The sequence below is a fragment of the Oncorhynchus masou genome, chromosome 6 (assembly GCF_036934945.1).
Source record: "Oncorhynchus masou masou isolate Uvic2021 chromosome 6, UVic_Omas_1.1, whole genome shotgun sequence".
NCBI lineage: Eukaryota > Metazoa > Chordata > Actinopteri > Salmoniformes > Salmonidae > Oncorhynchus > Oncorhynchus masou.
Window position 1 is genome coordinate 22876962 of NC_088217.1, and position 14200 is coordinate 22891161.

A 14200-nucleotide genomic window follows, 5' to 3' on the forward strand; every position below is an offset into this window, starting at 1 on the left:
CACACACACACTCCAGCTCTCTCCCTCCCACAGTCTACCCCCAACTCACTGCCCTGTCATTCATGACAAAACCTAAACACACACATTCCTATAGTCTGGGCCTCTGAAATACAAACACACAAACACAGAAACGTAAGGTTGAGATATGCATACACACACACAAACATAGGGCTGAGACTATGAGCTGAGGTCAGTACAGGTGTATCAAAGGCCATCAGACTGTTAAACAGCCATCACTAACATTGAGTGGCTGCTGCCAACACACCGACTCAAATCTCTAGCCACTTTAATAATTAAAAATTACATGTAATAAATGTATCACTAGTCATAATGCAACTTTACATAATGTTTACATACCCTACATTACTCATCTCATATGTATATACTGTACTCTATACCATCTACTGCATCTTGCCTATGCCATTCGGCTTTCGCTCATCCATATATTTATATGTACATATTCCTATTCATTCCTTTACATTTGTGTGTATAAGGTAGTTGTTGTGAAATTGTTTGATTACTTCTTAGATATTACTGCATGGTGGGAACTAGAAAACAAGCATTTCTCTACACTCGCATTAATATCTGCTAACCATGTGTATGTGACCAATAAAATTTGATTTGAGTGTATAGCCAAGGTCTAGGATTGTGTAGCCAAAGTCTAGGAGTGTGTAGCCAAAGTCTAGGAGTGCGTAGCCAATGTCTAGGAGTGCGTAGCCAAAGTCTAGGAGTGCGTAGCCAATGTCTAGGAGTGCGTAGCCAAAGTCTAGGAGTGCGTAGCCAATGTCTAGGAGTGCGTAGCCAAAGTCTAGGAGTGCGTAGCCAAAGTGTAGGAGTGCGTAGCCAAAGTGTAGGAGTGCGTAGCCAAAGTGTAGGAGTGCGTAGCCAATGTCTAGGAGTAGGTAGCCAATGTCTAAGAGTGCGTAGCCAATGTCTAAGAGTGCGTAGCCAATGTGTAAGAGTGCGTAGCCAAAGTCTAAGAGTGCGTAGCCAATGTCTAGGAGTGCGTAGCCAATGTCTAGGAGTGCGTAGCCAATGTCTAGGAGTGCGTAGCCAATGTCTAGGAGTGCGTAGCCAAAGTCTAGGAGTGCGTAGCCAAAGTCTAGGAGTGTGTAGCCAAAGTCTAGGAGTGTATAGCCAAAGTCTAGGAGTGTGTAGCCAAAGTCTAGGAGTGTGTAGCCAAAGTCTAGGAGTGTGTAGCCAAAGTCTAGGAGTGTGTAGCCAAAGTCTAGGAGTGTGTAGCCAAAGTCTAGATGGTTGTCTTTACTTCTGTAGGAACTCGGCCTGACCGCAGATTTTGAGGAGGTAGTGGTCGACATCAATGTGGTCAAGGTCTTCATTAGCGTAACACAACGTCTGGTAGATCAACAGGTCTACCGTAGACGACCCTGAGAAAAAGAAAGAGAGAGAGACCAAAGTATGAGGCAATAGAGTGACTGTTCATTTGGCCAGTTTGATCTCTCTGAGTGAGAGAAAACATACTCTCTGCCCTCATCATGAGTCATGACCTGACGGTACCCACAGCACATAGTCTTACACACTAATGGAGAAAGGGTGAGCTGGAGAGAGAAACAGAGAGAGAAACATCCCTTAAATCAATTCAATTCAAGGGCTTTATTGGCATGGGAAACATGTGCTAACATTGCCAAAGCAAGTAAGGTAGATAATATATAAAGTGAAATAAACAATAAAAATTAACAGTAGACATCACACATACAGAAGTTTCGAAACAATAAAGATATTACAAATGCCATATTATATATATATATATATATAGTGTTAACAATGTACAAATGGTAAAGGACACAAGATAAAATAAATAAGCATAGATATGGGTTGTATTTACAATGGTGCGTGTTCTTCACTGGTTGCCCTTTTCTCGTGGCAACAGGTCACATATCTTGCTGCTCTGATGGCACACTGTGGAATTTTACCCAGTAGATATGGGAGTTTTTCAAAATTGAATTTGTTTTCGAATTCTTTGTGGATCTGTGTAAGGCTATGTGCTCACTGCCCACAAAATACATTGGGCAGGAGGTTAGGAAGTGCAGCTCAGTTTCCACCTCATTTTGTGGGCAGTGAGCACATAGCCTGTCTTCTCTTGAGAGCCATGTCTGCCTACGGCCCTATATTAGATATTTCCCTCAGATTACACAGATCCACAAAGAATTCGAAAACAAATCCAATTTTGAAAAACTCCCATATCTACTGGGTGAAATTCCACAGTGTCAGGTATTCTGCCGCTGTGTACTCTCTGTGTAGGGCCAAATAGCATTCTAGTTTGCTCTGTTTTTTTTGTTAATTCTTTCCAATGTGTCAAGTAATTATCTTTTTGTTTTCTCATGATTTGGTTGGGTCTAATTGTGCTGCTGTCCTGGGGCTCTGTAGGGTGTGTTTGTGAACAGAGCCCCAGGACCAGCTTGCTTAGGGGACTCTTCTCCAGGTTCATCTCTCTGTAGGTGATGGCTTTGTTGTGGAAGGTTTGGGAATCACTTCCTTTTAGGTGGTTATAGAATTTAACAGCTCTTTTCTGGATTTTGATAATTAGTCGGTATCGGCCAAATTCTGCATGCAGAGTCTCAATTTGGTGTTTGTCCCATTTTGTGAAGTCTTGGTTGGTGAGCAAACCCCAGACCTCACAACCATAAAGGGAAATGGGCTCTATGACTGATTCAAGTATTTTTAGCCAGATCCTAATTGGTATGTTGAAATGTATGTCCCTTTTGATGGCATAGAATGCCCTTCTTGCCTTGTCTCTCAGATCGTTCACAGCTTTGTGGAAGTTACCTGTGGCGCTGATGTTTAGGCCAAGGTATGTATAGTTTTTTGTGTGCTCTAGGGCAACAGTGTCGAGATGGAATTTGTATTTGTGGTCCTGGTGACTGAATCTCTCTCTCCCTCTCAGACAGATGACTGAGTCAGTCATGTTTAATTGAGAGGTCAGCATAATTACATCAAGTGATCTCCAACAACAGGCTTTTCCTAATCCCTTATCCCGGATCCCTGATCTTGGAGAACCACAGTGGTCTGGACAGGACTGAGGCCAGCACACATTACATTCACTAAGGGTGTGTATGAGAATAAGGGTGAGATCTCTGTGCTGTTGAACCTGTGGTGTCAGCATTGTGTGTGTGTGTCTTACCATCGCAGGTGAAGGTGAGTGGTTCTCTAAAGTGGTTGCTGATGACCGTAACCTTGACGCTGACCCCTAACCCCTGTTGCAGCTCTTCAGGCCCCACTGAGGGTGTCCACACAAACCCTGTGTTCTTAGACTGGTCACTGCACGGATATGCTGACCGCAATCTGAACACAACACACAGTCATGATTATTAACAGGTAATAAATAGCCTGACAACACACAGTCATGATCATTAACAGGTAATAAATAGCCTGACAACACACAGTCATGATCATTAACAGGTAATAAATAGCCTGACAACACACAGTCATGATCATTAACAGGTAATAAATAGCCTGACAACACACAGTCATGATCATTAACAGGTAATAAATAGCCTGACAACACACAGTCATGGTGATAATTGCATGTAGACAGCCTGACCATAACCTGACCACAATACAACCACAACAAAACCACGACACAGCAATGTTTCTAAACAGCCTGACTGAAGGTGAGGGTAACATTTGGGCCCAATCCCAAATCAACCCCTAAACAATACACCCTATGTGGAGTTCTGAGAGCATTTGACAGGTGTAGGCAATATGGCAATAGCTCCATCTTGCATTCTAATACTGTGGGTGGAAGTTTCACCATGTGGCTTATATCAATCAAATCCTACACAAGTACATAGGATTCGATTTGGGTTTGGGCCAAACACTTACACATCGAGCATGTGGCAGAAGGCGGCCACCTCCTCGTCTCTCTCCTCTGACACCTGAAAGAGCTCATAGCCAAAACCATTGAGCCTGGTGCCCAGGGACACCTGTCAATCACACACAGAGACACCTGTCAATCACACACAGAGACACAGGAACGATCAGAGTCACAACTGAAGGTAATGGAACATTCAGAGTAACAGAACTCAAAGTAATGGAAAACAGCTGTGCTGGACTTGACTGAAGTAAACTGGGGATAAAACAAAAGGCCTCTTTGTTTGTTTCTAGGTTTCCCTATGGAAAAATGGAATGAGGGTTAGATGGGGATTAATGCTATGTCATGCTAAGTCACGTAATGAAGCTGTCGTGAACCTGTTGTAACCCTGAGTAGTTACCGGGTCGGCCGACACTCTGTGCTGGTTCTTGGTGCTCTTTTGGATAGGTACGTAGGTGCGGGGGGGCACCTGAGGGGGGAGCGTCTTGCGCCGAGCCAACGGCTTCCCTGATTGGTCCCCGTTGGCCCGCCTACCCCTTGGCGATGGCAAATCCCCATTGAGCTTGGAGAGAGCGTCGTTGAGGCTCTCGTAGTTTAGGGTCTCCCCTGACGACAGTTTGGGCGGGTCCACCTCGGGGGTGAACAGGTTGACATCTCGGGGAGTCGTAGTGGGTCGGGGGGGCAGGAAGGGCTCAGAGGAAGGGAGTAGAGGGGTCCTGGGGGGTACAGCAGGAGGAGGGTCATCAGGACGAGGGGGGAAGCCTTTAGGCAGAGTCAGAGAAGAACCAAAGCTAGACCCTGACTCCCCATAGCTGGAACTCAAGTAGTCTCCCTTCCCTGGACTCTCCAGGATATAGATGGGCTCCCTGGCCCTGGCTGGGGAGGGCTGTGGGGAGTGGGACCCCCCAGGCTGGAGGTGGTGGAGGGAGAGGTCTGAGCCAGATAATCCTCTTAGCAAACTCCTTCCAGGAGGACTAAGGCTGGGGCGGGGTGGGAGGGGGCGATCGACCTGCCTCTGGCTCTCCCAGGGTGGTAGGGTAGGTACCTTCCCACCACCCTGGCTGCTGGTCCCCTGGCTGGCCCCCCCTTGTCCTGTTTGAGACTGGACAGGGCATCATACTCCATCTGTAGGGCTTCAGCCAGTACCAGCTCTCTCTGGCTCAAGCCCAGGGAGTCCAGTCCCCAGGGACCCTCGTTATCCTTCTGAGTTTGTGCTGCCGACATGCTCCTACAGGGGACGCCACCACTGACAGGAGAGGAAGACACCGGTGCTAGGGCTTCCAGAGACGAGACATTGGGCTCAGAATAAGCTCTGTGGAGAGAGAGAGAGAGAGAGAGAGAGAGAGAGAGAGAGAGAGAGAGAGAGAGAGAGAGAGAGAGAGAGAGAGAGCGAGAGAGAGAGAGAGAGCGATGTGGAGAGAGAGAGAGTTTATCAGAAGGACGAATAAAAAAAGTAATTAAAGTCAAAGGGAGAACGAGGGATATGTTTCTCTTCTGCCAAAGACGCCAAATGCTTTCAGTTCAATGTGTATTCCACAGCTATTACCCACCCCCTTTAATTTTCTCTGTAACATTAAAGATGCACTACGCAGATATTGCTCCGACATTTCCTGGTCGCTAAAATTCGAAACAGTTTGCCTAATTTTAGTTTATGTGACAAAAGAAGAAGGAACAGTGTAGAGAATCATTGTACAATCTAAACCGCTATGAAATATATTTTCCAAATGTAAAAATATTGCATTTTCAGCTGTTTGAACCTGATGTCCAAAACCAAAAGTAAAAAATGCAAAAACAAAGCATAGAAATAGTGTACATAGAACAGATCTACTGCTTCTTAGACGTGCTTTCAATGAGAATGATAGACCTATAACAGATTTCTATGTGAATTTGGTCAGGTCAGCCAAAAAAGTTACATATCACAGCTTTAAAGGGCTGCAGGAACAGTTAATAAACCATCATTAAAGGAACAAAATGCATTATATAGGACAAGTCTTATGTAAAGAAGATTAACATATTATTCCTCAAACAGACCAGTCTGGTTCAGACAGGCAACTGCAGCTCAGTAGAATCACAGCCTAGTTTCTTTATCCCCCCCCCCCACCCCCATGTGCATGTTTAACCCATAATATGACCTCACACACATGCACGCACACAAACACACTGGCCATGACACACAAAAAACACAGCAGAGGAGAACATGGTTGAGGGAGAGGCTGGGTCAGCATTCTCTCTCAATACAAAGGGCTTTATTGGCACGGGAAACATATGTTTACGTTGCCAAAGCAAGTGAAATAGATAATAAACAAAAGCGAAATGAACAATAATACATTAACAGTAAACATTACACTGACAAAAGTTCCAAAGGAATCGAGACATTTCAAATGTCAGGTTATTGCTATGTACAGTTTTATAACAATGTGCAAAAAGTACAAAAGGGAAAATAGACAAATATGGGTTTGTTCTTCACTGGGGTTGACCTTTTCTTGTGGCAACAGGTCACAAATCTTGCTGCTTGCGATGGCACACTGGTATTTCACACAATAGATATGGGAGCATTCTTTGTGGGTCTGTGTAATATGAGGGAAATATATGTCTCTAATATGGTCATACATTGGGCAGGAGGTTAGGAAGTGCAGCTCAGTTTCCACCACATTTATTAGCAGTGTGCACATAGCCTGTCTTCTCTTGAGAGCCAGGTCTGCCTACGGTGGCCTTTCTCAATAGCATGGCTATGATCACTGAGTCTGCACATAGTCAAAGATTTCCTTTCAGTAACAGTGGTCAGGTATTCTGCCACTGTGTACTCTCTGTTTAGGGCCAAATAGCATTTTGGTTTACTGTTTTTGTGTGAATTCTTTCCAATTTGTCAAGTCACAATTTTTTTGTCTGTCCAATTCTGTTGATGTGTCCCTTAAGAACAAATTCTTAAATTACAATGACAGCCTAGGAACAGGGGCATAACGACAGATTTTTACCTTGTCAGCTCGGTGATTCGATCTAGCAACCTTTCGGTTACAACGCTCTAACCACTAGGCTACCAGTTTGTGAATAGAGCCCCAGGACCAGCTTGCTTAGTGGACTCTTCTCCACTGTCATCTCTCTGTAGGTGACGGCTTTGTTATGGAAGGTTTGGGAATCGCTTCCTTTTAGGTGGTTGTAGAATTTAACGGCTCTTTTCTGGATTTTGATAATTATCGGGTATCGGCCTAATTCTGCTCTGCGTGCATTATTTGGTGTTCTACGTTGTACATGGATGATATTTTTGCAGAATTCTGCGTGCATTGGTGTTTGTCCCATTTTGTGAATTCTTTGTTGGAGAGTGGACCCCAGACCTCTGGGCTCTGTAACTGATTCAAGTATTTTTTGCCAGATCCCAATTGGCATGTCGAATTCTAATGGCGTAGACAGCCTTTCTTGAATTGCCTCTCAGATCCTTCATGGCTTTGTGGAAGTTATCTGTAGTGATGTTTAGTGATGATGCCGAGGTACATATAAGTTTGTGTGCTCTAGGGCAATGGTGTCTAGATGGAATTTGTATTTGTGGTCCTGGCAACTGGACCTTTTTCATAACACCATTATTTTTGTCTTACTGAGAGTTACTATCAGGAACCAGGTCTGACAGAATCTGTGCAGAAGATCAAGGAGCTGCTGTTGGCCCTCCTTGGTTGTGGCCAGAAGCACCAGATCATCAGTAAATAAGAGACATTTGCATCCCTGTCTCACCCCACCGCCCTGTGGAAACAAATGTGTTTTTTGCCCATTTTAACAGCAAACGTATTGTTTGTGTACATGGATTTTGTAATGTTGTATGTTTTTCCCCAACACCACTTTCCATCAACTTGTTTAGCAGATACTCATGCCAAATTGAGTCAAAGGCGTTTTTGAAATCAACAAAGCATGAGAAGACTTTGCCTTTGTTTTGGTTTGTTTGTTTGTTTGTCAGTTAGGGTGTGCAGGGTGAATACATGGTGGGTCGTCCAATAATTTGGTAAGAAGCCAATTTTACATTTGCTCAGTACATTGTTTTCACTGAGGAAATGTACAAGTCTGCTGTTAATGCAGAGGATTTTCCCAAGGTTGCTGTTGACGCACATCCCACGGTAGTCATTGGGGTCAAATTTGTCTCCACTTTTGTGGATTGGGGTGACCAGTCCTTGGTTCCAAATATTGGGGAAGATGCCAGAGCTGAGGATGATGAGGAAAAGTTAAAAGTATACCCAATTGGAATTTGTGGTTTGTATATTTGTATAATTTAAATTTAGGATTTGTATTTATTTATTTCACCTTTATTTAACCAGGTAGGCAAGTTGAGAACAAGTTCTCATTTACAATTGCGACCTGGCCAAGATAAAGCAAAGCAGTTTGACACATACAACGACACAGAGTTACACATGGAGTAAAACAAACATACAGTCAATAATACAGTATAAACAAGTCTATATACGATGTGAGCAAATGAGGTGAGATAAGGGAGGTAAAGGCAAAAAAGGCCATGGTGGCAAACTAAATACAATTTAACAAGTAAAACACTGGGATGGTAGATTTGCAGTAAATAGGATACCATCAACACCACAGGCCTTTCTGGGTTGGAGGGTTTGTATTTTGTTCTGTAGTCCATTCAATGTAATTGGAGAGTCCAATGAGTTTTGGTAGTCTTTAATAGTTGATTCTAAGATTTGTATTTGATCATGCACTTGTTTTTGCTGGTGGCCTTTGGAGAAGTGGTTTATCCATACATCTCAGTTTTGGATAGTTGTTGTTTGATTAGTATGTTACAATTTTCCCAGAAGTGGTTAGATTCTATGGATTCTTCAATCACATTGAGCTGATCACTCACGTGCAGTTCCTTATTTCTCTGTACTGTATTTCTCTATTGTTTTACTAATTCACCATAGTGAAGGCGTAGGCTCAGGTTCTGGGTCTCTATGTTTTTGGTTGGATAGGTTTCTCAATATCTTTCTTAGGTTTTTGCACTCTTCATCAAACCATGTCATTGTTAAATTTTCTTAGGTTGTTTGAGTGAAATTGTTGATTTGATAGAGAAGCTGAGAGGTCAAAGATACTGTTTAGGTTTTCTACTGCCAAGTTTACGCCTTCACGATTACAGTGAAATGTTTTGTGCAGGTAGATGTCTAGAAGGGATTGCATTTGTTGTTCCTTAACTTGTTGAGTGTAGGGGGAAGTATTTTGATGTTTGGATGAAAAACGTACCCAAATGAAACTGCTTATTTCTCAGGTCCAGAATCTAGAATATGGATATAATTGTCGGTTTAGGATAGAAAACCCTCTAAAGTTTCCAAAACTGTCAAAATATTGTCTGTGAGTATAACAGAACTGATATTGCAGGCGGAAACCCGAGGAAAATCCAACCAGGAAGTGCTGTTTTTCCTGAAAGCTCTCTGCTCCATTGCATGCCTTCCCTACAATTAAATGGATATCAACCAGATTCCTTTTCCTATGGCTTCCACATGGTGTGAACAGTCTTTAAACATAGTTTCAGGCTTTTATTCTAAAAAATGAGCGAGAAAGATCACATCGTGTCAGTGGATGGCTGGGTGCCAGCAGCGTTTTGCTTGCGCCAACAGAGTGGAGCAGACATTTTCTTTCTCTCTCCTATTGAAGAAGCTACGGCCCGGGTTAAAATATTATCAATTATATATTGTAAAAACAACCTGAGGATTGATTATAAAAAACGATTGACATGTTTCTACGAACTTTACGGATACTATTTGGAATTTTCGTCTGCCCCGTCGTGACCGCTCAAGCCTGTGGATTTCTGAACAAAACGCGCCAACCAAATGGAGGTATTTTGGATATAAAAATAATCTTTATGGAACAAAAGGAACATTTATTGTGTAACTGGGAGTCTCGTGAGTGCAAACATCCCAATATCACCAAAGGTAAGCAATTCATGTTATTGCTTTTCGTGACCAATCTACTTTGCTGCTAGCTGTTTGTAATGTTTTGTCTGCTGAGAGAGATGTCCTTATAAAAACCGCTTGGTATGCCTTCGCCGAAAAGCTTTTTTCAAATCTGACACGCCAGGTGGATTAAGTTAAAGTAAGTGTTCATTCAGTATTGTTGTAATTGTCATTATTACAAATAAAAAATATATATATTTTTTTAAATCGTCCGATTAATCGGTATCGGCTTTTTTGTTCCTCCAATAATTGGTATCGCCATTGAAAAATAATAATCGGTCGACCTCTAGTCCCAATGATCTGTAAGAAGTTAACTTCTTGACGCACCCATCCTGTTAGCGGGATCATTTTCGTCAGCAACTGTTGAATAGCATAGCGCCACAGTCAAATAATATTACTAAAAAATATTAATATTCATGAAATCACAAGTGGAAAAATTGCAAAACACAGCTTAGCCTTTTGTTAATCCACCTGTCATCTCAGATGTTTTAATTATGCTTTACAGTGAAAGCAATCCAAGCGTTTGTGTAAGTTTATCGATAGCATAGTATTATATACACTTAGCATCAGGAAGCTTGGTCACGAAAATCAGAAAAACAATCAAATTAACTGTTTACCTTTGATGATCTTCGGATTTTTTCACTCACGAGACTCCCAGTTACACAACAAATGTTATTTTTGTTCCATAAAGATTATTTTTATACCCAAAATACCTCTGTTTGTTTGTCGCGTTATGTTCAGAAATCCACAGGAAAGAGCGGTCACGACAACGCAGACGGAAATTCCAAATAGTCTCTATAATGTCCACAGAAACATGCCAAACATTTTTTATAATCATTCCTCAGGTTGTTTTTAAAATATATATTCGATAATATATCAATTGAGTGTGTAGGTTTTTCAATAACACCGGGTGGAACAATGGCCACTTTACTCTGTAGCACAAAAACTCACTCTGAGAGCCCCCACCTATCCACTAACGCAATGGGATCTTTCACGCTCATTTTTCAAAATAAAAGCCTGAAACTATGTCTAAAGACTGATACCTTAGGGAAGCCATAGAAAAATAAATCTGGTTGATATCCCTTTAAAATGGAGGATAGGCATGCATAGGAACAGAAGGGTTTCAAAATAAGAGGCACTTCCTGATTGGATTTTCCTCAGGGTTTCGCCTGCAATATCAGTTCTGTTATACTCACAGACAATATTTTGACCGTTTTGGAAACTTTAGAGTGTTTTCTATCCTAATCTGTCAATTACATGCATATTCTAGCATCTGGTCCTGAGAAATAGGCTGTTTACTTTGGGAACATTCTTTTTCCAAACATAAAAATAGTGCCCCCTAGCTTCAAGAGGTTAAGAACACATTCTTATTTTCAATGACGGCCTAGGAACGGTGGGTTAACTGCCTTGTTCAGGGGCAGAACGACAGATTTTCACCTTGTCAGCTCAGGGTTCCAATCTTGCAACCTTACAGTTAACTAGTCCAACGCTCTAACCACATGCACTCCACGAGGAGCCCGCCTGTTACGCGAATGCAGTAGAAGCCAAGGTAAATTGCTAGCTAGCTTTAAACTTATTTTATAAAAAACAATCATAATATTCAGATTTTTCTTTAGATTCCATCTCTCACAGTTGAAGTGTACCTATGATAAAAATTACAGACCTCTACATGCTTTGTAAGTAGGAAAACCTGCAAAATCAGCAGTGTATCAAATACTTGTTCTCCTCACTGTATATAGGGATGCACGATATTGGAATCAGCCGATATTAATTAGCTAAAAATGCCAACATCTCTGACGTGCATACCAACACATGCAACACAGCATTTCTACCAAGCACTATGATGACACTGGCTCTCATGATGACCGACACAGGAAAGAAAGACCCAGAGTTACCTCTGCTGCAGAGGACAAGTTCATTAGAATTACCAGCCTCAGAAAATGCAGCCCAAATAAATGCTTCACAGAGTTGAAGTAACAGACACATCAACATCACTGCGTGAATCAGGCCTTCATGGTCAATTTGCTGCAAAGAAACCACTACTAAAGGACACCAATTGAGATGGTTTGGGATGAGGTGAACTGCAGAGTGATGGAAAAGCAGTCAACAAGTCCTCAGCATGTGGGAACTCCTTCAAGACTGTTGGAAAAGCATTCCAGCTGAAGTGGGTTGAGAGAATGCCAAGAGTGTGCAAAGATGTCATCAAGGCAAAGGGTGGCTACTTTGAAGAATTGAAAATAACACATTTTGATTTGTTTAACACTTTTTTGGTTACTACATGATTCCATGTGTTATTTCATAGTTTTGATGTCTTCACTATTATTGTACAATGTAGAAAATAGTAGAAATAATTTAAAACCTTTGACTGGTACTGACTGACTGACTGACTGACTGACTGACTGACTGACTGACTGACTGACTGACTGACTGACTGACTGACTGACTGACTGACTGACTGACTGACTGACTGACTGACTGACTGACTGACTGACTGACTGACTGTATGTATGTATGTATGTATGTATGTATGTATGTATGTATGTATGTATGCATGTATGCAGTTGAAAGTTTACATACACTTAGGTTGAAGTCATTAAAATTTGTTTTTCAACCACTCCACAAATGTCTTGTTAACAAACTATAGTTGTGTCAAGTCAGTTAGGACATCTACTTTGTGCATGGCACAAGTCATTTTTCCAACAATTGTTTACAGATGGATTATTTCACTTATAATTCACTGTATCACAATTCCAGTGGGTCAGAAGTGGGCCAGAAGTTTACATACACTAAGTTGACTGTGCCTTTAAACAGCTTGGAAAATTAATTCCAGAAAATTATGTCATGGATTTAGAAGCTTCTGATAGGCTAATTGACATCATTTGAGTCAATAGGAGGTGTACCTGTGGTTGTATTTCAAGGCCTACCTTCAAACTCAGTGCCTCTTTGATTGACATCAAAAGAAAATCAGCCAAGACCTCAGAAAAACTTTTGTAGACCTTCACAAGTTTGGTTAATCCTTGGGAGCAATTCACTCTAATATTATTCTGACATTTCACATTCTTAAAATAAAGTGGTGATCCTAACTGACCTAAGACAGGATATTTTTACTAGGATTAAATGTCAGGAATTGTGAAACTGAGTTTAAATGTATTTGGCTAAGGTGTATGTAAACTTCTGACTTCAACTGTGTGTGTGTGTGTGTGTGTGTGTGTGTGTGTGTGTATGCATGTATATAAATAAACACACACACAGTGGGGCAAAAAAGTATTTAGTCAGCCACCAATTGTGCAAGTTCTCCCACTTAATAAGATGAGAGAGGCCTCATTAGGTACACTTCAACTATGACAGACAAAATGGAGCTGTGAGGGGAACGGCACCGCAGTACCTCCAGGCTCTGATCAGGCCCTACACCCAAGCAAGGGCACTGCGTTCATCCACCTCTGGCCTGCTCGCCTCCCTACCATTGAGGAAGTACAGTTCCCGCTCAGCCCAGTCAAAACTGTTCGCTGCTCTGGCCCCCCAATGGTGGAACAAACTCCCTGACAGACAAACCACCTTCCGAGACACCTGAAACCCCAAAGGAATACCTAGATAGGATAAGTAATCACCACCCCCCCTTAATGATTTAGATGCACTATTGTAAAGTGGCTGTTCCACTGGATGTCAGAAGGTGAATTCACCAATTTGTAAGTCGCTCTGGATAAGAGCGTCTGCTAAATGACTTAAATGTAAATGTAAGAAAAATCCAGAAAATCACATTGTCTGGATTTTTTTTCTCATTTTGTCTGTCATAGTTGAAGTGTACCTATGATGAAAATTACAGGCCTCTCTCATCTTTTTAAGTGGGAGAACTTGCACAATTGGTGGCTGACTAAATACTTTTTTCCCCCACTGTATATAGTTTTTTTAATAATATTATCTTTGAAAATGTACAATCACCAAAATAAAAGACAGTCAGGGAGAATTGAAAGCTAAAAAAAAGAGACTCTGAAACTGAACAAAAATGTAAACACGACATGCAACAATTTCAAAGATTTTACTGAGTTCATATAAAACACAAACCGTTTATAAGACTAGGATGTCTGTCGTCTCGTGTCTGTGTGTATTTCCATCTGTGTTAACGTTTGTGTCTATGCAAACAGAAAAGAGTGAGTGGGATGTCATGACGTTCAGTCTGTGGGAGAGGTGGAGGGAAGATGTGAGGGATGATGGGTGATGAGAGAGAGATGTGTGAATGTGTGACATCTCTGTTGTGTCATTACTCTGGCATCAGCTGGCTGTAGCAGTAAGGGGTGCTGCAACTGTTGCTGTATACTTCAGCAGTTTAGTGTGTGTGTGTGTGTTGGGTTGGTGGGGGAGGGGTGTGGGTGTGGTGATGACAGCGGCCCCTTTGTCTCTGCACTGCCGCGCTGTGTGAACAAATCTGAGTCTGACCCACCTCACGTGA

At 42.0% G+C, this 14200-nt stretch overlaps 1 protein-coding gene across 1 annotated transcript in view; it reads right to left on the reverse strand.

Moving 5' to 3' along the window:
* The window catches only part of LOC135541642 (phosphatidylinositol 4-phosphate 3-kinase C2 domain-containing subunit beta-like), a 73780-nt gene that overhangs the window by 50705 nt on the left and 8875 nt on the right, over positions 1 to 14200 (reverse strand). Inside the window, 5 exon segments of the mRNA XM_064967956.1 lie at positions 1268 to 1388; positions 3143 to 3303; positions 3844 to 3944; positions 4233 to 4915; positions 4918 to 5144. Of these exon segments, the coding sequence (XP_064824028.1) occupies positions 1268 to 1388; positions 3143 to 3303; positions 3844 to 3944; positions 4233 to 4915; positions 4918 to 5056 (1205 nt within the window). The 5' untranslated portion in view covers positions 5057 to 5144.